Source organism: Molothrus aeneus, chromosome 3, assembly GCF_037042795.1.
Source record: "Molothrus aeneus isolate 106 chromosome 3, BPBGC_Maene_1.0, whole genome shotgun sequence".
In the NCBI taxonomy this organism is placed as follows: Eukaryota; Metazoa; Chordata; class Aves; order Passeriformes; family Icteridae; genus Molothrus; species Molothrus aeneus.
This window is the reverse complement of record NC_089648.1, coordinates 19,166,298-19,186,540: the sequence shown is the minus strand read 5'-3', so window position 1 is coordinate 19,186,540 and position 20,243 is coordinate 19,166,298. Positions and strand designations below refer to the sequence as shown.

The 20,243-nt window shown below is 40.4% G+C and overlaps 1 protein-coding gene across 9 annotated transcripts in view; it reads right to left on the bottom strand.

Moving 5' to 3' along the window:
- ESRRG (estrogen related receptor gamma) overlaps positions 1-20,243 on the bottom strand; it is a 371,220-nt gene that overhangs the window by 143,438 nt on the left and 207,539 nt on the right. Inside the window, exon 1 of one of the 9 annotated variants that reach the window (XM_066546414.1) lies at positions 15,899-16,034. The exons of the other annotated variants lie outside the window; for them this stretch is intronic. Coding sequence (XP_066402511.1) covers positions 15,899-15,954 — 56 coding nt within the window. The 5' untranslated portion in view covers positions 15,955-16,034. Of the gene's footprint in view, positions 1-15,898; positions 16,035-20,243 lie in introns of those variants that run through there. 9 annotated transcript variants of the gene reach the window in all.

The following is a 20,243-nucleotide window of genomic DNA, read 5'->3' as shown; positions in this document are numbered from 1 at the left end:
GGAATTACCAACGTATTTACACACTGTACACCCAACACAGTAGCATGACAGGGGCCTCTACATTCCTTAATATAGATATTAAGTATTAGCCAGGTGCATTGTATGGAATTGCAATTACACTCAACTACTGAGTCAAAAAATCATTTTGGAGGGGTTTTTTTTGGTTTTTTTTTTTTTTTTTTCTTTTAATCAGAATAAGCAATTCCATGATGTTGAAGGCAAAAGAAAAAGTTTAAGTTGAGACATGTCCTGTGTGATATTCTGCTTCCCCTGAGCATGCTGGTATAACTGGAAAAAGAAACTGACTGTAAATAAACCTGCATGGGTAAATGAGAACTGGTCCAAACTGGCAAAGGAAACCTGAAACAAACAAGAACTTATCTCTTCAGGGATTTAAACACACTCATTAGGGACTCAAATAATAATAAACATAATAATACAGCATCTAGTTTCATCTGGTCCAGGGAGAAGACATAGCAGCACTATGAAAAGTCTATTCTTATTTATTTCTGACCTGGCAGAAGCAGGAATTACAGAAAACCTCAAGGGACAGACTGCTTTCATGGGATACCCAGACTGATTCTAAGGCCAAAGAGGTTAAGCACTTAGGATAAACTTTGGATAAGCAGCACAACTTCTGTATGCTTATACGTCCTAACTGAAAATCCAGAACTTCAAGTTTTTATATTACCACCTCTGAGAAAAAAAAAGGGAAAAAAAAGGGAGAGCAGAAAAAAAAATTAAAAGATAAAAAAACCTAGGGATCATACATGCAAACTCATAAAACTATGCAACAGATTTTGGGACCAGCAAATTCTGGAAATGGTGAACTATGTACTACTAGTACAGAAAAGCATTTTGAGCTATAGTAACCAGTTTACAACATCATAGAGAGCCAGTAAAAGCAGTGCACTTTACAAATGCTATCACACAAGTCGTGATTTCAACCCAATGATATAAGCTGTTTTCTCTACAACAACAGATGAACAGAACTCTGAACATGCAGCAACACCCTCCTTAAAAATAAACCTCTGAGCCACCAGCAGGTTGCCACAACAGTAACACGCACATTACTGGAGCAGCAATCCCAGAACCACACTTGGATTCAAAATGTATGTTATGTTGGTAAGCTTGTTTCACTACTGATAATGAATTAATACATTGGAAAATTAGGATTTCCCAAGCCTTCTATTTTCATTATCAAAACTCATTGTTGAAATAATCATGTATATTCTCAGCACTGAAACTGTGTACTTAACTCTGTGTATGAGGGAAATGCAATAAGAAAGAATGAAATCTTTTTTTTCATAAGGTTTTCAGTATATTTTCATGGAGTAGGTATTAAAGCAATTGGTTTTAATGATGAATTTAAATCCACTAATTAATAAGGTAAAGCAACTACTTCAGGTATTTTAGAAAATAGATTCATTCTTGGCTATTTTCTGCTCTCAAACAAACCTACTCAATTCTCTTCAGATTTAAGCTCTGAATGCAAAACTCCTGCTTGGGTAATGCTTGCCATTGCCTTGTGGTCAACATGCACAAGCAAAGCTCTCATCCTATCCCAACGTTTCCTCTCAAAAACCAGACCTGTACCTCTCTAAAGGGGTGTACAGGCATGTCCTGAAGCAAAAGGAGCTGACTTGCAGAGGTGTCTGTGAAGACATGAGCTGGACCCTACAAGAGCAGCTATGGTTCATAAAAGCATTTCAGAATAAAAACAACCAAAGCAAACAAAAAAAAACCAAAAAATACCGCCAACAAAAAAACAACCCCAAAAAAACCCAACAAAATCCCACATGGGTAAATATATCTCTGTAACCTGGCAACTTGCAAGCAATTAAGGTGATGAAAGGAGACTGAATGATTAAGAAAACTTTATTCTGTTCTATGAGAAAAGTAATTGTCAATCTCAATCCCATAAGTACATCATAAGAAAGAAGACATAATTGTACTTAAACTGGACTTGATATAAATACCATGAAGTTCATTTTCAAAAGGATCAGATTTTCCTCAGAGCTCTGCAAACAGATCTGATGATTTTCCCTAAGGCTGAGTTTGCAAACTTACAAAAATGCTTACGAGTTCAGGAAAAATGAGTTGTGGTTTTTGTGGGTTAGTGTTTTGGTTCTGGAGGGGTTTGGAATTGAGAGTCTGGAGATTTTTTAATTTTGTTATGAGTTTTTTTGCTGAGGGTTTTTTGGATTTGGATTTGGTAATTTTCTTTTGTTTTGCTTGTCTTTTGTTGTCTTATTTTTCAAATGAAACTATGTATATAGTGTAAATGCAGCTTGATAGATTCCAATCTCTTCTCAAATCTGTTCCAAGAATAATGGGAAAGAGAAAAATACTTATAATACAGAGCATAAATGAAGGCAGATGTTGATGTTGAATGTAATGGATATAATAAATACATGGTTTTAACAGCTCCCAAATATGCAAACACAAAGGAATGGAAAAGCTGCCTTTTAAAAGGGAAGGTGTACAGAAGAAAGAAGCAGACATTAAACCCTAAATTGCAAAGGTGTAATTTCCAAAAGACAGTAAAATCTATACCTCCTCCTCTATGTCAATGACTAAGAAAGTTTAAACAGTGCAGGCTGACATTCCATCCTCCCATTCCTCCGCTTCAGTTTTGAAGCACTAACTTTGAACACCTTGACATTTACCTCTCTCCCTTTCCTTTAACAGTAACAGAGGTGCACTCTTAAAGGAGGAAAAAGTGTCTTTAAAAATCTCAAAAGCATAATAATTCTTGTACTTATTTCTTTGCAGCTGAGCAGAGCCATTTACATAGTCCACTAAACACTGTTTAGTAAACACGACAAGAGTGCTTCTAATCTTACTGCCCTTGTAAAACCAAGACAGGGGTTCTGTTTTTAGTGCACACTCTGGTTCAGCATTTATCCTGTTTTATGTTGTTCACACCTGCTGCTGACTAGCAGCCTGCTGATGGGTTGTGGTTTGTGCCGCTCCCAGACAATCCTCACCAGCTCCAACAAAAAACTTATCACTAATGTAGAAACAAAAACCCAACTGCTGTGAAAAAACTGTAAAAGGCAAGAAAGACCTGACATTCCTGCTTCCTTTTCCTTACTCCACTAATCCCAACTGTTCAAATTTAAAACCAGCGTTCAAGTGCGCAAGCTTACATTTAGTCCTCATGCCTAGCTTTTCTAGGAGTTCTTCTCCAGACAGCAAATCTTAGAGACAAATGTCATGGACACAACCTTTATAAATATATGCTGTGTAGGTGTAATTCACCTTTTCCTTTGTGTCTAATGAAATAATAGGTTTTGCTCTAACAGAAGTACTGAATGCTGATAATGCATCCTTTTGTGAACCTTTACAGGAACAGGCTTTTGCAGATTCGAAAAAAAAAAAACCAAAACCAAAACTTCCTTCAACATATTTTCACATGAAATTCAAGAAGTTACTGTTGTAGAAATCAGGTTTTGTTTCTTAATCACAACACTAATCTACACACAAGCATTAAAAAAGAAAAAAGGCCATAAAGTCATACCTATGACTTCTTTTGTACAGAAAATGGAATGCTTTATCCAAGACAAAAATGGATTAAGGAAGAGGTCTGAAATTACAAAGCATTTATAGCCAAGGAGAATAAGAAACTCAAGAGAAGCAAAATGAAAACAGAAATCTTTTGTTTGGTGAACACGTGGAAGCAAAAGGTGCATTGAGATCACGGACAAGAAATCATGTGCATATTTACCAACTAAGAGACTGAGATGAAGGCTCTGTTATCTACAACAAAGTTTTGCACTAGAAAAGTCTCTAAAATGGAGGGCAGTACATGGTATTTTCACACCCACTTCATGGTACTCTTTATACAACTCAAAAAGCATAAACAATATTGGAGATATTGTTTGGAGAGCAAACTGTCTCCTTTATCCTGTTATGCCACCTTGGCCTATTTCTTTCTACAAAGAGAAAAATGCTTTCTGTCCAAAAGCCAAGTTCCTGGATCTCTTAAACACTACACAAACCTTTTCATAAATAAAATGTTGGTTGGAGGCCAGACAAGGTAATTCTCCATCCATTAAAATTTATTTTATATCCCATAGGCAAAGACATGCTGAATGACCCTTGGTGATTTCTGAATTCTGCATAGGAACACCAGGGTGTTTCAGCATATATATAAAAAGGTGACATGTATCAAGCAGACATATGTATTCCACATTGCAGCTTTACATCCCAAAATTCATCACCAGAAACAAACCAAGATAAATCAATCTTTATGTAAATCCAGCACTTCAACCTCTCTTGCAATTCAGATGTAAAACCAAAAAAAAAAAAAAAGGGGTCAGTCTCACTTTGTCTTACCATCTCCATCTGAAGGATTTCTACCTCCTCTTTAGGCAGCCCAAGGCTGAAGATATGGCATAATGCCAACACTGCTTTTAAGCTCACACAGAAAATATTATGGGGTAATCTTAGTATTTCCTGGTCACACTCCCTTAGGCAACTCTGTACTGGTGCAAATGTCACATCCTGGCAGTGAGTCCTTGGACACAGGCTCCACTTCTTGATTGATTGATTTTAAAATACTACCAAATCATTCATTTTTAAAAATCCATTATAGAGACTGATCCAAAACCTGCTAAAATGAATGGCATTCTTTCCATTTAGTCTTGAACAGTCCACTATAAGTAGAAGCTAGATTTCTTCAAACAGATGCAAGCAAGACCTCTGCAGCAGACTGTCCTTCTTCCCTTGGAAAATCTCTCCTAACTTACCTAACAATGGTACAAAAGCCCCACATTAATTTTGTCAAACAGCTGCATCTGCAGTATTCCTCTTCCAGCATTACCTAATGCACAAGTATTACACCTTTTTTTAAAATTAGGATGGGGGGGAGGAGGGAAGGCGGGGAGTCAGGGGGGAAGAATCCCCACCCCCGTCATCCATCAAGTGTACATCCAGGCCACTGCTCCTGAGAAATCTAATATATGCTAAAGAGACACAAAAAGACATAAAAAGCTTTCAGAAATAAAAGTGCTTCAGAAGCTATTTTAATATTGCCAAGTAGGGTTTTTGCCAGATTATAAAGTTGACTTAAATGCCAGGATACTGAAATGCCTCTGCATTTCAGAGGCAGTGGCAGCAGCTTACAAAATCGCCTGTATTAGTGGCTGAAGTGTATTGCTGATTCCAAAGATAGACTATCATCATCTGTGGGGGAGAATATAAATAAATAAATAAAAATTGGCATTCCCTACCAACCTTGCTACCTGCTGCCTTGAAGCACTCTTTTCAAGTGCAGCCTCCGCAGGAGAAAAAAAAAAAAGTTAAGACTACTTTATTTTGATTATAGTGCTTTCCCCAGGCAGGAATTTTTATTTCAGTTAGAATCTTTAAACCATTACATTTTCAGTGATGCATTTTTATATTTACAGTTGACATCTTCATAGAAGAATGAAACCTTTGAGCAACAGCTCTAAAGCATGAAGGTTGCCTGCAGTAAGTACTTAAATTATTTTACACCCAAATGGAGCCAGTTGTTTTTAGCTAAAATTTAATAAACCTTAAATCAATGACCTTTCTTTTACTGAAAGCTTGCACTCAGGAAAACTAACTTTCCTAAGAAACATATTTTGGTGAATAAATGCCAAACAAAGGGCTATTTAAATCCGAACATTGTCTCAATTTATAGCTTGTGAACATTCGGTTCCTAAATTCCCGACTGCTACCTAATGTATAGAACAGTGGAGCTTTGGTTTAATCACATATCATTGATTTCAAAGTGTCACAGTGATCTCATTGACAGTAATCAATAATAATCCAAAATCAATCAAATATGCTCTTGCACTATCATTCGTCAAATCTGAATATCCCAGAATTAATTGTAGGCATGTGAAAGAAAAAGAATCTAGAATTAAAAAAAAACCAAAAGGGTACAAAAATACAAATCAGCAAACTTTGAGAAAATAATAGTGCATCTGAGCATGCTTCGTGCCTGCTGGGGTAAGTTAACGATGAATCATACCTTGCCTTCCCAGCAAATACTCTGAAATACATTCTTTTTCAAACATGAAAATACACAGCAACTGAAGGCAGCGGACACACGACTCAATGATCAAGCATGATTTTATGAGCAGCCATGTTACGTGTCAAATATTAAATGTGTTGCCAGTACATTATAAACAGCACAAGTATGTTACACTATGAAGAACTGCATATTGTAAGTTAGCCACTGCACTTCACAAAGCAAGAAAGGATAAAATTGCTGCATTTCTGTACCAAAAGCATGAATAGATGTAGCCACTTATCAAAAGAGCTGTTATTGTTGCGGAGGACTCCCCTCTCAACACATTCACCTGTAATTTTGTCAAGGTAATAAATCCTTCCATTCATTACAGCACACTCAAAAGCACCCTGCTATTTAATTTAAATGGAAAAAAGGCCCAAAGTGTCTAAAACATTTACTTTTGCTAATGTAAAAGTGCTGGCATTTTACTTCATTCCTGATAAGCCGGTGCCAATGGATGTGATTATTCTTTTCTTATTCAAAGCATATCAGTAGTTCAAAAGCACTCTCAATCTTATCAGGTGTATGAACAGCACAGTTACTGAAAACAGTTTGTACTGCTCCTCTCTCTTTCTGCCAGGCTATCAGATAAACCTAACTAACTAACTGTATTTACACACAATCAAACATAAGCTGTGTCTTCAGCACACTGTAGCCTGTTTCTGGCACGTCACATGTTTTCTGCTTGACATTAGTCATAACTAAACCAGCAGCAGTGAATTAGCTTACAACAAAAACAGTCACTCCATAATGCTTAACGCAAAAAGGACATAGGGAGGGAAAAAATGAGAAAAATTTTGTGAAGAATGATCACTTCTATCTCAATATTTCACAGGCATTTATCTGGTACTACTTGGAAAGGAGCATGGAAGCAATAGGTTTCAAATGCATTCAAAACAGATCTGACACAGGCCTTACCAGTGGAAAAAAAAAAAATTTATTTGCTTTTTTGTTTATTCTGTTCTCCTGTCCTCCAAGAACTGCGTCTGATTTGCAAAGGGTGAAAAAGTAAAAGAAAGGAAAATGGTTACAGTGTCTGAAGGCATTTAAGTACTGGTTTTATCCAGAATAAGACAGTGATTTCTCATGATCCAGCTTTCACCTGGCACAAAGAACCACCACAAAACAAAACAAAATTAAATAAAATTTCCCCACTCTCCCCCAAACAAGCCTCTCGGTAACTCTCCTTTTCATTCAGTGTCTTAGACTGAATTTTCAGTGCTAACTCCTGAAGAATAATAGCAGACCGACTACTTCAGGAGAGCCATCCATGGCTTTGAAGATTTCACCTGCCACAGGAAATAGGCATAGGATCCCCTTCATTCTCCTCAGGGTGACAGTGTACTCACCTCAGGGTGAGCGCAGCATTTGAAGAGTTAAACTTTAACCTAGCAGTGTGCTCTCAGCTCGCTAAATGCTAAATGAAAACTTCTGGAACACCAGGAGAAATCCTGAGTTTTGGCTCTTTGATTAATTACAGCCTTCCTTGGGAGCTGGAGCTCCAGCCCCTGCGTGGAGGCTCCTGTCCTCACAGTGACAGCCTGTCCCAGAACCTCTGATGGAGCAGCAAAGGCAGCCCCGTGCCACCACCTGAGCCCATCCCGCGCCTCTGCCCGGACTCCCGGTGCAGAACAGCCATCCTGGAGATGTGTGGGAGAACAATGAGCCGAATTAAGCCAAGTGTGCAGCGCCGGCTAATGCGGCCGATGGTTGTTTCTCCATCTGTGACACCAGGCCCGTGATTGATGGGACAGGTGTCACTCACACCGATGGCAGCCACCTGCCGGGGCCGCTCTGCGCCCTTCATATTCCCCAGCACCAACTGGGCCCGAGCGGCTCCTGCCAGGAGAGTGATGGGGTGTCCCTGGATGTCACTCGGCAACAGGGAACCCCAGTGTCACCCCTTTAATGCTGAGGGGAGCAGCTGGTGGCAGACGTGGCCACTTGGGAACATCTCATCTGTCCCACCATGGTGGTGGCTGCTATGAGAACATTCCCATCAGTGAAAGTATTCCCTGGCAAAGTGAATATAATTCCGTAGAGAAAAACTTGCATTCACAGGGCATTAAACTACCATGGTAAGGGGTGAAAAAAAAAAAATCCACTTTTTGATGTAAGAATTTTACCATTCTTCAAAGATAATTTTGCTAGCAATATATGAGCATTTGCTTTGGGAATGCACTCTAAATCTACTTTAGATGGCAGGTGAGTTTTAGCACCTTTTTTTAACTTGATGCTTTTCCCCTTTTTTCCCCTTAGAAGTGAAAAAATAATTGTGCAGGAGAAATCCTCACAGACTTGCTGAAATTAATCCCTCTGAAAACTATTTTAGCATTAATACTTGCCAATCGACTATATCACAGTCCACCTAATAAGTAATAAAATACCAACTTAAACACAAAATGACACTGGCATTCATCCTTCACAAAGACAGGAACCAAATCCTAGGGTCAACTTAAAAATAGAAAAAAAAATAAAGTAAATAAAGAATATATAGAAAACAGCTTGATTCTTTCTCTTACATTTTCAATATATGGAAAACTACACAAACTGCCAGTATTACTCTGCAAGGCATACATAAAAGAGTATAATTTCATGTTTCTAGTTAACTACTGTCTTTACTAGATGTTTCTGTTTTGTATTTCTTTAAAAATATTCATGTGTGAGATTGAAAAAAGTGTTTCTTCCAAAAACAGCTCTAGAAGTAAACCCAGAAACAGAGGAGAAGGGGGAAAGAGTAGCAATATCATAGGTAAGAACAGACTTAAAACAAGTCACCTCCTCCCCACCCATCCTGGCACCTTTATATGGGAAGGAATTTCAGAAATGCTTAGGAACAAGGTAGCAGCTCATTTTAGATATGACTTTTTCATTTCACTCACCAGCATCTCTACATCTACAGAACTTTAAATTGTTTCCTATCTAGCTGGCTCTGGGGAGGCAGGGGGTGTATAGGCACATATGGCTGGCTTTAAATTTATTAATTAGATTTTTAGCGGTTTTAGATTTTTGTTTCTTGTTTTGTTTGTTTAGAGTTAGGGTTTTTTTCCGAGGCCATTCAAAACAAGCAACAGCAACTCCACATCATCTTCTCATTCTAACTTGCCAAAGCCATCAATCTCTGATCACACCTATTAGAATCTCACTGTAGCCAGCACTACATTTTGCGACAGCTTGACCAGTTGTTTAAGGGAAGAGTGTGTGATGGAGCAAAGCTAAATCGACACATCTGTGATACTTCTGACACCCCTCAGCATGGCTAATATTAATTTGTTTTCTTTGGCTAGGTAAGTGCTGCCAAAACACATTACATATGGTATGTAGTTCCAATCAAAATGATGAAAAGGAGATGTGCGGGGTTTTTTTTTCCACTTACAGCAACATGAAGACACACAGAGTGCTAAGAGACATCTACACGAAGCTACAGAGTAATAACTTGAAAAACCTCTAATCACTGTATCTTAAAGTTTGGTTTCAGAATACAACCCTTTAAGAGAATCTGCCCTCCCATATAAAAACAGTAGCTCAAAGCTGCAAAGAGTTTTTACTCAGGATAAGAGAATATAATTTTCATTGTATGACGAAAGGATATATTTCGACTGTTCTTGTGTGCATAGGGGTAACGAATCATATTGCAGCAGGCTATCATATAAATAAATGTGCACAATTCTGTACAAGGCTATTATAAATGGCTTGATTACACTGAGGAAAAGGCCTTCTATTTCATACACCCCACGATACTAACTTACCACAGTGCATGATGATCCGCCTCCAATTTCATACTTAAGGTTCTGTATTAGCGTCACAAAATATTAAGTTTTGTGGCTGTTTTTTTTGTTTGTTTTGCCTTGCCTTGTAAATAATTTTGACCCAAGTAAGAAAATTTCACCTAGATGTCATAAGAATTCAGGCTGGTACCCCATGGTAAGAATAAGACATTCAGCGGTACAGAAAAACAGCATATGCTTGTCTTTTACATTGTAAAAGTACTTCTATTGCTCTAACTTCCATTAGGCTGCTAATAGACGTTTTTCTAGGAAGTATAAGAAGCTGAAGTGAAAAAATGAATTTTATTTCTATTTTAGAAGAAATGGGTAATGATGTTCTGATTTAAAAGCTATGCTACTTAAAAGAGGAAAATAATTGGAAATTAGATAAGATTCCCTTTGATGCAAACCTGTTATCTTAAGGAACAGCAAAGAGAAAACCTCTTCTTCATTTGAGGGAAATACAAATTAATTGGAAAACATTACCAGCATTATGTAAACAAACCCAAGAGATTTAAAGCTTTTGTAACACCGAAAATACATAAATTGTTTCATAAGACACAGAAGTCAAAAGGCAATATCCTATAGAAGCTACTCTCCAAAGTGCTACTGAAAAAGCAATACCAAGTCCTTTAAAGAATAATTAAGCAGTACCATCTGAAATGGCAGTATACAAATTCAGTTAAACATTTTTCTTTAATGTTAAAATAGTAAAAAATAGTATTTTTACTTCTGGACAACAGAACAATAACAAAAGAAGAAAACAAAAACCCCACAACTATAGGACTTCTGGAGAGGACTAAGGAGCATTAAAACCGCATATGTATTTTATATTTTTGTCTGAGGACATCATGGTGTATATCAACAACCACATGCAGGAGGCTTACCTCCCTAAAAATAATTATACTCTTTAGATGTAAATATAACTATGTGTCCAAGGACATATTTAGCTGAAAAAATAAATCTGTTTGACGGCCAAAACTTTCAGAAATGTGAATAAATATTAGATTTCTCATTTACTCGTAAGAGAAAAATTCTATACAAACATACAGCATCTTTTAAAAGCAAATCTGTGAGTACAATACAAAACCTGCTAGATTACATGGAGAACCTACTACAAAATGAGGTGTAAATACTTTTCATTGCTGGCCAGCTCTTTTCTCATGGATAAGAAAAAACCCACATAAAACCACATAAAGGCAGCTGCTTTTTGACAAGCAACTGCACAGAGGGAAGTTATATAGCTCTGCATATATATATATATATACTTACTGTGTATATGTCTGTGGCTAACACACAACAATAGATGTACATTGCCAAAACTGCATAAGGAATACGCTATACACCTGGAACACACACAGAGGCATGGATATAAACGTGTTTGAACACAAAACTTGCTGTGCACAGGCAGAAGATTTCACACAAAATGCAAATATACAAAACAAAACCACATACGTACATGCTGCTACAGACAGGGCTGTGCACGTATGAGTCCCTAAGTCGAGCCTAAAAGACGATACACGAAATGTAAAAGAACGGGTAATAAGTGGAGTGTCAAGCTGCAGCGACTGCTGGTGTCATCCCTGCACTATCAAACATACATATGAGTATGATTGGAGACAGAGAGGCTAAATATTTCACTGTCAGAGCATGTCGAGAAATGCAATTCATTTCTCTCTCATGTGCTTTAGGACAATGACAATTTAATACAAGGCCAGTGGATGTAAAAGAGATAAAAACTGAACAAACTGGCCCAGCATAATCACAGATTTCCTCTAGAGAGCTCGGTAGCATGAGGCTTATATGCACTTGTAACAGATCAACATTTTATTATTTCTTCCCTCCATGAATTTGCTGTGAAAAAGAATTCATAGCAAAGCTTATTTTATAGACAGAGGCTACTTCAGGCTTCAATAGGAGCAAGAATTTATTTCATATTTTTTTCCTACTTCTCTTATACATTTTACTTATTCTAAGCAAAAAAGTAATTATTTTATATACTTCCTTGAAAGGTTAAATAAGCATTTTTTTAATTTCTACTTATACTTCCACAGAGGTGCAAGCAACCTCCGTGCAGGCCCAGGGTCAGTCCTTCAAAAACAGTTCTGTAAAACGAATAATCTTGTCACTTATTCATGAATATATTATACTTTTATACCACAATTTTTTTATCATAACTTTGTAACATACAGAAATAGCAGCATAGCATGTGGACTGACATATCTGTGAGAATAGACATATCATACTTTTTAGCTACTCTAAGCAAAGTGGGCTTCAAGTATTGTTAAATATTATCATAGACAAGTTACCTTCTCTATTTGATGAATAGCACCATGTATTTGAAATTAATTGCAAAAGTAGAGTTGGCTAATGAGGTGGCCCTTATCTTTTCTCAGCAGTGCAAGCCCAAGTATTTTTCTGCTGGCTCAATATTTTTAAATGCCCAAAGTGCTATTAACTAAGTTGAAATCTGATTAAAATATGAACATTAAAATATTCACAACAGCTAATGCAGCTACACAAAAAAAAGGACTAAGAAAATTCTTATCTCTTTTCTTATCATTAAGCATGTGTTTTGAAAAATAATAATTAAATAAATTGTTCCCTACAGATTCTCACACTTGTTTTGCTTCCCATTAGCATCTCTGAAAACAGTTTGTTAAGACAATAGTTATTCTTTATTATGGAACCATGGGGATGATGCCCTTCTACCTGCCTCAGTTTAAAAAGAAATTTGTAGGAAATGTTAAAGCTTAAGGTCTGGCAGAAAAAGGACAGCGATTCTTAGGAAAAAACAGGGGAAAAAAGTATGGAAAAAATGATCAGCCATTCGAGAGAATTAATGGATATCCACAAGGGCTTTGCTAATAACATGGGTTAATTACCGCTGCAACGCACCAGGCTCAGTAAATAAAAGAGCACAACCATAAACACATTAAAATGAGCACCCATCACTGAAAGAGGGGTAAGCCCCAGTAAAGGAAAATCTGCCAGGTAGGCATTTCAGCACAAACCCTTTATACTTCCTGCAGGATTCAAAAACTTGCCAGCAGTGTAGCAGAACCAAAAAAGCAAAGCCCTATGACCGGAAACCGGTAAGGAAGAAGGGACCAAGGCCTGCCTGCTGCCCAAGGGGAGAGCCCTGGGAGAGCCCAGGCAGGGGCTCAGTGCCACCCCACACAAGGGGCACCCACCAGAACACCAGCCTGGGGCTTTATTTCTCAGGAACAACTGGACCAAGCTATCGAATAAGACAAATGGGCGAGGTTAAAGACCTTCAGAGCCTGGAGAAACCGTAGAGCGGAATCAAGTGCTGCTTCCCACATCACAAAGAAGCATTCTTCAGTCTGCCCCTTTCCTGCCTTTACGAATGAAAGACACTTCTAAAAAAATTCTTCAGCAATTTGAGGCTATGCCAAAATATTTTAAAGAGTGAAATTGACATAAACTCTTTTATGTTTAGCACATAATCACCTAGTGCACATGCAAACACACGAATATATGTACATGTAAGTAACACACACACTCACATTCATCCATACACAAACACAACCCGGCCAGACTCACAGGGTGACTCCACAGATCATTCCCACATTGCAACATGAAAATGGTTAGAAAAATATAAAATATGTACACCAGCCATCACTGCACTGAAGTACTCACATGCTGTGACACCTACGTCCACTTTTTAAATGTTACAGGCCTTCTATGCAACCTTTATTTCTTGTCATCAGAGTATTGTATCCGTTCTGTTGTAAAATGAAAATCTATGCACGGGAACAGATGAATTTGTTTCACATATAAACATTATTGCACACTTTTAAATGGAGAAACTGGGAAAGCAGCTACATGCTCAAATGAATGAAACACAGTGAGCCACAAAACATACGCAGCGCACAGAAGCTTTCTGGAGTTACAAATTTCCTCAATTTTCTATGTTTGGCATTCAGAGGCCGTGTTTAAATTTACCAAACTACTTCTGTTCTCTCCCCTTCCTACCCCCCCTGCTTTTTTTGAGTGTTTCAATTGCCTTTCCTTCTTCCAACAGCTGTGACAACTGTTAAAACAGTCGGTAAAATTAAGTCCGCTCTATAATCCTTTAGTCAATGTTACATTTTAATCAGAGGTTGAAGGAGATTTCCCGTTATGAACGCAGTGATTCATTTAAAATTATTAAACTGACACATACGTCAAAATGAGCAGATATATTTATTGCATCTGTTAGCTTATTAACTATTAGTAATTATTAGTGCTATTGTTATTGCTGAAAGAGCAAAAAGCTAAGACTGCAGCTGGCTTTAAGTTATTGCATTCTTTAACAAGCTCTGCCTTAAAATCAAAGCATACCTAGTGATGGTCAGACAGATATCTGCGCACTCCCAAAATGTTCGGACAATTTCTAGCTCGAATCCTCTCTACCCTCATCCATAAGAACTGCAGAAACTCCTACATGTATGTCCTTATGCTTACATGTGCACATGCATGTTACAGTATGTAGTTAAATCCCAGTTATTACAGATATTAATAACATGCAAAACTCTGGTGTTTATTAATTGAGATGGAGAAGCAGATATGTTTCTGAATGTTAATTCTTTCTCTGTGTCCACTCAATCCCACATACCTCCAGCCCTGCACTCAGACAATATATTAAGAGTGTTTTGAGATGACTTTTGATTGAGTCAGAGGAAGAAAAAAATTAGTTTGAATCTTGCACCGCAGCCAAAAAGACATGTGCCCCGATTTCATTTAAATGCATCTACTCTAAGAGGCTTATCTAAACTAATCATTCAAATTAGCTGTAAGAAGGTAAATTCAAGAAAGCTGCTTTGGGGGGGTGGGGGCCTTGAAACATCCACCAAAAAAAAAAAACCAAAAACCCACAAAAAAAAAATAACCCACAACCATAAAATACTCAACTTATCATCTTTTTATCTATTTTATGAAAAACTTGTAACTGTTAGTAAAAGCTGTGGAAACTGCATTCTTACATTACGAAGCTATCTTACACTATATACATACAGTGCGCTGACCTGTAAGGCATAGCTGAAAGGGCACCCTACCGTCTGTTTATTTGCTTTTCTTTACCCCCAAAACACTACAGTGGGTTTTCCCCGCGTCCCCTTCCCAAACTGCATTCCTGCGAGCCAGGCTATTTGTTACTTCCCATCTTATTTCCCTAACATGCGATCACGGCAATTCACTTTTCATGCCTGGCTTAATTACCACCAGCCATGCAGTGTGCAGGCAGTAAGGACAGCTAGTGGGCATCCACCTATAGTACACTGTCACCTCCGGAGCAGCCTCTCCGCGGCCGCGGCGGGGGCGATGCTGGCTGCCGGCCGGGGCTTCTCCTCGGCGCTCCCGTCTGTCACTGCCGGCCTAACACCGGGGCAGAGACGTAAGTGGCTCGACAAGAAGAAAAATGAACCGGTGACAGCTCCCGTGATATACTAATATTTAATCCCGGCTGCGGGCTGAAATCAAGTTCAGGAGCCGCTCCTCAGCCCCAGACCGCCCGGTTCTGTTTGGGCGCCAGGCTTTCCGCCGGAGTCACTCCGCCAGGTATCTGAGAAGTGCCAGCCAAGAACTGCGGCTCCTCAAAAAGTGTGTTCGGCCGCCTTTGTAGGGAGCAGCAGCCGCGGGGAGGGACACGCCGTGCGACGCGGACCCCGCCAAGTGCCCCACGCCGCCTCCCCGGCCGCTGCCGCCGCGGGTACGGAGCGGCGCCCCCCGGCAGGGCGCTCGCACCGCACCGGACCGGCGGCCGCCACTGCTTCGGGCACCGCGCCGGCGGCCGCTCCCGGCCGGCGCCCTCCCGCCCGCCGCCGCCTCTCCGCCGGCGCACCTGTCAGACGGCGAGCGCCGGGGCGGCCGCGGGGCCGGGCGCTCGCCCGCCGCCAGCGCCTCTCCCGCCGGGCGCATCCCGCCCGGCCCCCCCCACGGCGCGCAGCGGCCGCGCAGTGCCCCGGGCCGGCTCCCGCCCGCGGCCGCGGCGCAGCGTTACCTGCAGCGGCGTCTTAGGCGCCTGTCATGTTTGGGGCAGGCGGCGTGCGGCGGTGGGGTGGGGGCGGGGAGCGGTACCTACTCTTCCTCGTAGTGCAGGGAGAGCGGCTCCGGCAGGCAAAGTTCTACCGAATCCATGTGCGCCCGGCGACCATCCTCCGTGCGCCCCCGCGGTGAAAGCAAAGTTTCCGTGGCCGAGCGCCGCGCACTTGGCACGGGCGCGCTCCGGGCGCGGCGGCGGCGGCGGGCGGGGACCAAAAGCTCGCCCGCGCGCCTAATCAAGGACTTAAAGCCCCGCGCGGAGCTCATGAATATGCAGCAGGGCTGTACATATGCATCCCCCCGGCCTGGGGGGACGGCCGATTGGTGGGGCCGCGGCCAATCAGGCGCCAGGGGCGCCGGGGCGGCCCGGCGCGCGGGGCGCGCGGCAGGTAGAGGGTGGGGACGGGGGAGCGGCCTGAGGCGGCGGCGGCGGCCGGGGCAGAGCCCGCGGACGTGCCCGCGCCGCCGGACCGACCGAGGCTGCCCGCTCCGCTTCCCGCCTTCCCTTCCTTCCCTTCCCGCCCGGCCCCAACTTCGGCAGGTACCTTGGCAGGCTCCCGGTTAAGGATCGCGCGCAAAGGTAGAGGATGAAGTTTGCGCCGCCGCCGCTGCCGGCCGTGGCGTTTGGCTGTGGCGGCAGCCGGGCTCGGCTCCCGGCGCGCTCTCCCGAACGCCGCTTCCCTAACCTTTGGAACTGCTCGGCGCCGGGGAAAAACAAATAATTATAACGCCAAGCGCGGCCTGCCGAAGCCTCTGGGTAACTCAACTTTTCATTGTCGTGCGAGTTGCTTTTCGGGGGGAAAGGGGAGGGGGAGCGGGCTGGAATTTGACTATGTATATGTGATATTCTACATAAAAACTTCTAAAAATTCCACAACTATCTAATATAGAGATATATAATTTCCTATTTAAAAATTAAAAGTTTCCTTTTCTATTTAGTTGAAAAAAAATACATTCCTAACAAAACGAGCACAAATCCAGTCCTTAGCATTATGGATGCAACTGGGAGCGAATACAGGTACGCGTGTTCCTAAACAACAGGGGGGCGTGTGTTTATTTAAATATAAATGTATAAAGCATCTGCCCCTATACGAGTATTTATATGTTTAGATGTGTATATTTAGAAATGAAAAAGAAAAGATCCAGAACTGATCAATTTCCTCTGTTAGTGTGCAGGGATTAGAGTGGACCAACTCAGCCTGCCTCATTTTAATGAGATAAGGGCTGCGCTGGAGCAGCTCTGCAGTAGTAAATCTGGGAGGGTCCCTAGACCTCTATAGTGTTTGAGGGCTTGGGTTTTTTGTAAAGTAAGTTTTGCTGAACTAAAGGGGCGATAAACACATATCCCTGTAGGCATGCCTGCATAAACATCACCAAGCCCGGTTCCAGCAAAATACTGCTTATAGCCAGCTTAGAGTTGTTCTCTGGCATATGAAAGATTCCTGATTAAACTTGTTCCAACACAAAAGAATGTACTCAGATTTAGGGACATTAGAGACACTGTTTGCCCTGAAACACATGCACATATCCTGTTTTGAAAGTATCAGTAATGAATATGAGATTAATTTTTTTTGTCAAAAGCTCCCACCTTTACAACTGAGGCACCATACATATTTTCCAGGTTCAAAGTGTTTCTGTCCCTACTAATGAAAACAGATGCAGGCTGTTTCTGTTCAGAAAAAAGCCAAACCGACACTGGAAAGACAATAATTTCTTAGAATGCAGCTACCCTCGTGCAAAATCTTTTGTGACTGGAGCCCTAACATGATGCAAATGGCAGTCTTTTAGATCAAAACAAATCAGTGTGAACCCTCAGAATGCAGTAATACTATTCACAGAAATGCCCTCTCCAGATCTCTCTCACAGCATTTTACAAAAATATATACAGCAACAGAACCAAATCCCAACATATGTAGGTTCAATAGACATGCTTGTGTATGTTTACAGCAAAGAGATTCCAGCATTCCATATTTTACCTTATGTGAAGACTGGGCCTGCTTCCTACAAACCTGGTATAAATACTTGCAATTTTAGGAATCATAACTCAGACAGCAAAACTACAGCTCAAACTACTGTATAAAAGCAGGTAGTAAAAGCTTAATTACCAGTAGCATTATGCTGTCTATATTGTTAAATGTGAACTCTGTAATTAAGATGTAAATTTGCTTGTGAGCAGTGAATTAAAAAGCTCTGAAATGTAGAGTAAAATTTAAGTACTCTGTAGAAACATCAGGGACAAAAAAAAAAATCAATTTTTACCAAATTTTAAAACAGGAGGCATTAAGTGTTACTCTGTAAGAATATCCTCTTTAAGTAACAATTTGATAATGTAGATTTTGGAATCAAATCAGAACTGGAATAGGATGTCTTTATGTATAGTTATCTGTATGACTATATAAACTCAAAATGCAGTTCCTACAAACTGATTTACATGTGCACATGGGCAAAACATACAAATACAAATATATTGTTTGTACCAAGTATCTCAGTGTATAGATATATAAGTATATAAGAGTATGTCTGTTTATAGATTTATACCCAAAATATCTATTTTGTCAGTATTTTTTATTCCAAAATGCTTTTAAATCTTTGCATGTACATGTCTTTTTCTTATATAAATATCAGCCATAAATTATTCCCTGTACATGTGTGATTTGATATGGTCACTTTTCTGTATTACATTCATTGGAATACACCCTCCTGAAAATCTGACAGCTAATCCATTCTGAAACTTACGGAAGCACAGGTTAGCTTCATTCCTACTTTTGTTCATTATCTCCCAAGATTTTATATTCAGGGGCTGAAACACGATGGTCTCTCCTTCTGTCATGGTCTGTCTTCCTGTAAGCCCTTGTTTTCACATTCCCATAGTTTCCACTACCTTGTGAGCTTGCTGTCCCCCACCCTCCTCTACTTCCCCAAATAACGCAGTTTTCCTCTCCCCCTGTGAGCCGTCACCAGTTTTCTATCAAGCATCTTTCATCCAAGCAAGCAGCTCTCTGCCCTGCCAGTGCTGCCTCTTGGAGAACCAGAAAGACTGTGCTGTACTTTGCATGTTGATAAACAAAGCAGTTGGCTTCTTCCCCCAGGGACTGAAAGTGTCACCTCCACCAGACTGGGGCCTGGAATTCCAGCTACATTCTTGAACTTGGGTTTCACAGTTACAGATCAGTTTGGGGAGAGTGGGGAAAAAAAAAGATAACAAAGAGATTACTGCAGCAAATAAACTGGGGCTAACTGTAGCTTCATTTTAAGCTCTTCTGTAGAAATAAATAAAAGCAGTAGCCAGAAGTGGGGGGGGGGGGGGGATGGAGGGTGAGAAGGCAGTCCAGATACCAGTTTACTGTATTTTATCAGGGAATACACAATAAGAACATGCATGCAAACACATCTGCAATAACTTATCAAAATGTACAGTGCAAAATCTTACCACAAGGAGTCTATACAAAACAGTGGTAATGGAATCAAGAGAGGAGAAGGAAAAAATCGTCAGGAGTACCTGTACCAGGAAAGGGGCATTGCTGAGCAGCACCTACATTTCCATGTCTCTCTGTGCATCTAATTTTTCCTGTGTGCCAAACAGTACATCTTTAAGCATCTTCACATCTAAATACTACAGACATTTCAAGGCATCAGACGAGCCAGATTCTTAAAGCACACCCACCTCAAGGCCACTGAAGTGAGGTTCAGTGGCACTTCACAGAAACCTCACAGTGCACTGTGTCAAATGTGTATTTACCAAAAGGAGCAACAAGCTCAAGCCAGCAGGGAAGCTGCAAGAATATGAAAGTCTGGTAGCTGGCGAGGATTTATTTGGGAATAAGCATACTTTAGATAAAGATTTGCAATACACCATGGAGGCTTATTCCAAGTCCAGCTGGAAAATACCATATTGTTAAGAGTTTGAAATAAATACTGAAGTGTCAACAAATATGTGATCTTCTCTTTTTTCACAACCACTCCTTAAAGAAACACAACTCAGATGTGATCTCACTCAGTGCTACAGTGAGATTAATGTTAGTATTGACACTGACAACTGCTCTTTTGTGCTTCTCATTGGAAGGCACTCGATGCACCCCTGGATATGCTGCTAATGAATTAAAAAAACTAATGCCTCAAAAGTTCCAAATTCTGCTCACCTGTTTGTACATAGTTGGACAAATGCTATCAAGTTATTACTTGAAAGCCATCTGCCTCTTCAGTCTGTATTTACCATTAATTACTCTTTGTTTTGATCTTAGGGGAAAAAGCTCACACAACACAATCTCTGATGCTCCTTAGAACTTTTCCACAGTGTGTTCACAAATACACGGAGCAAGGCTTTTAGCTTTAGTTGCTACATTCAGTCCCAGCACATTAAAAAATGTCTTTGTGAAATAACAGCA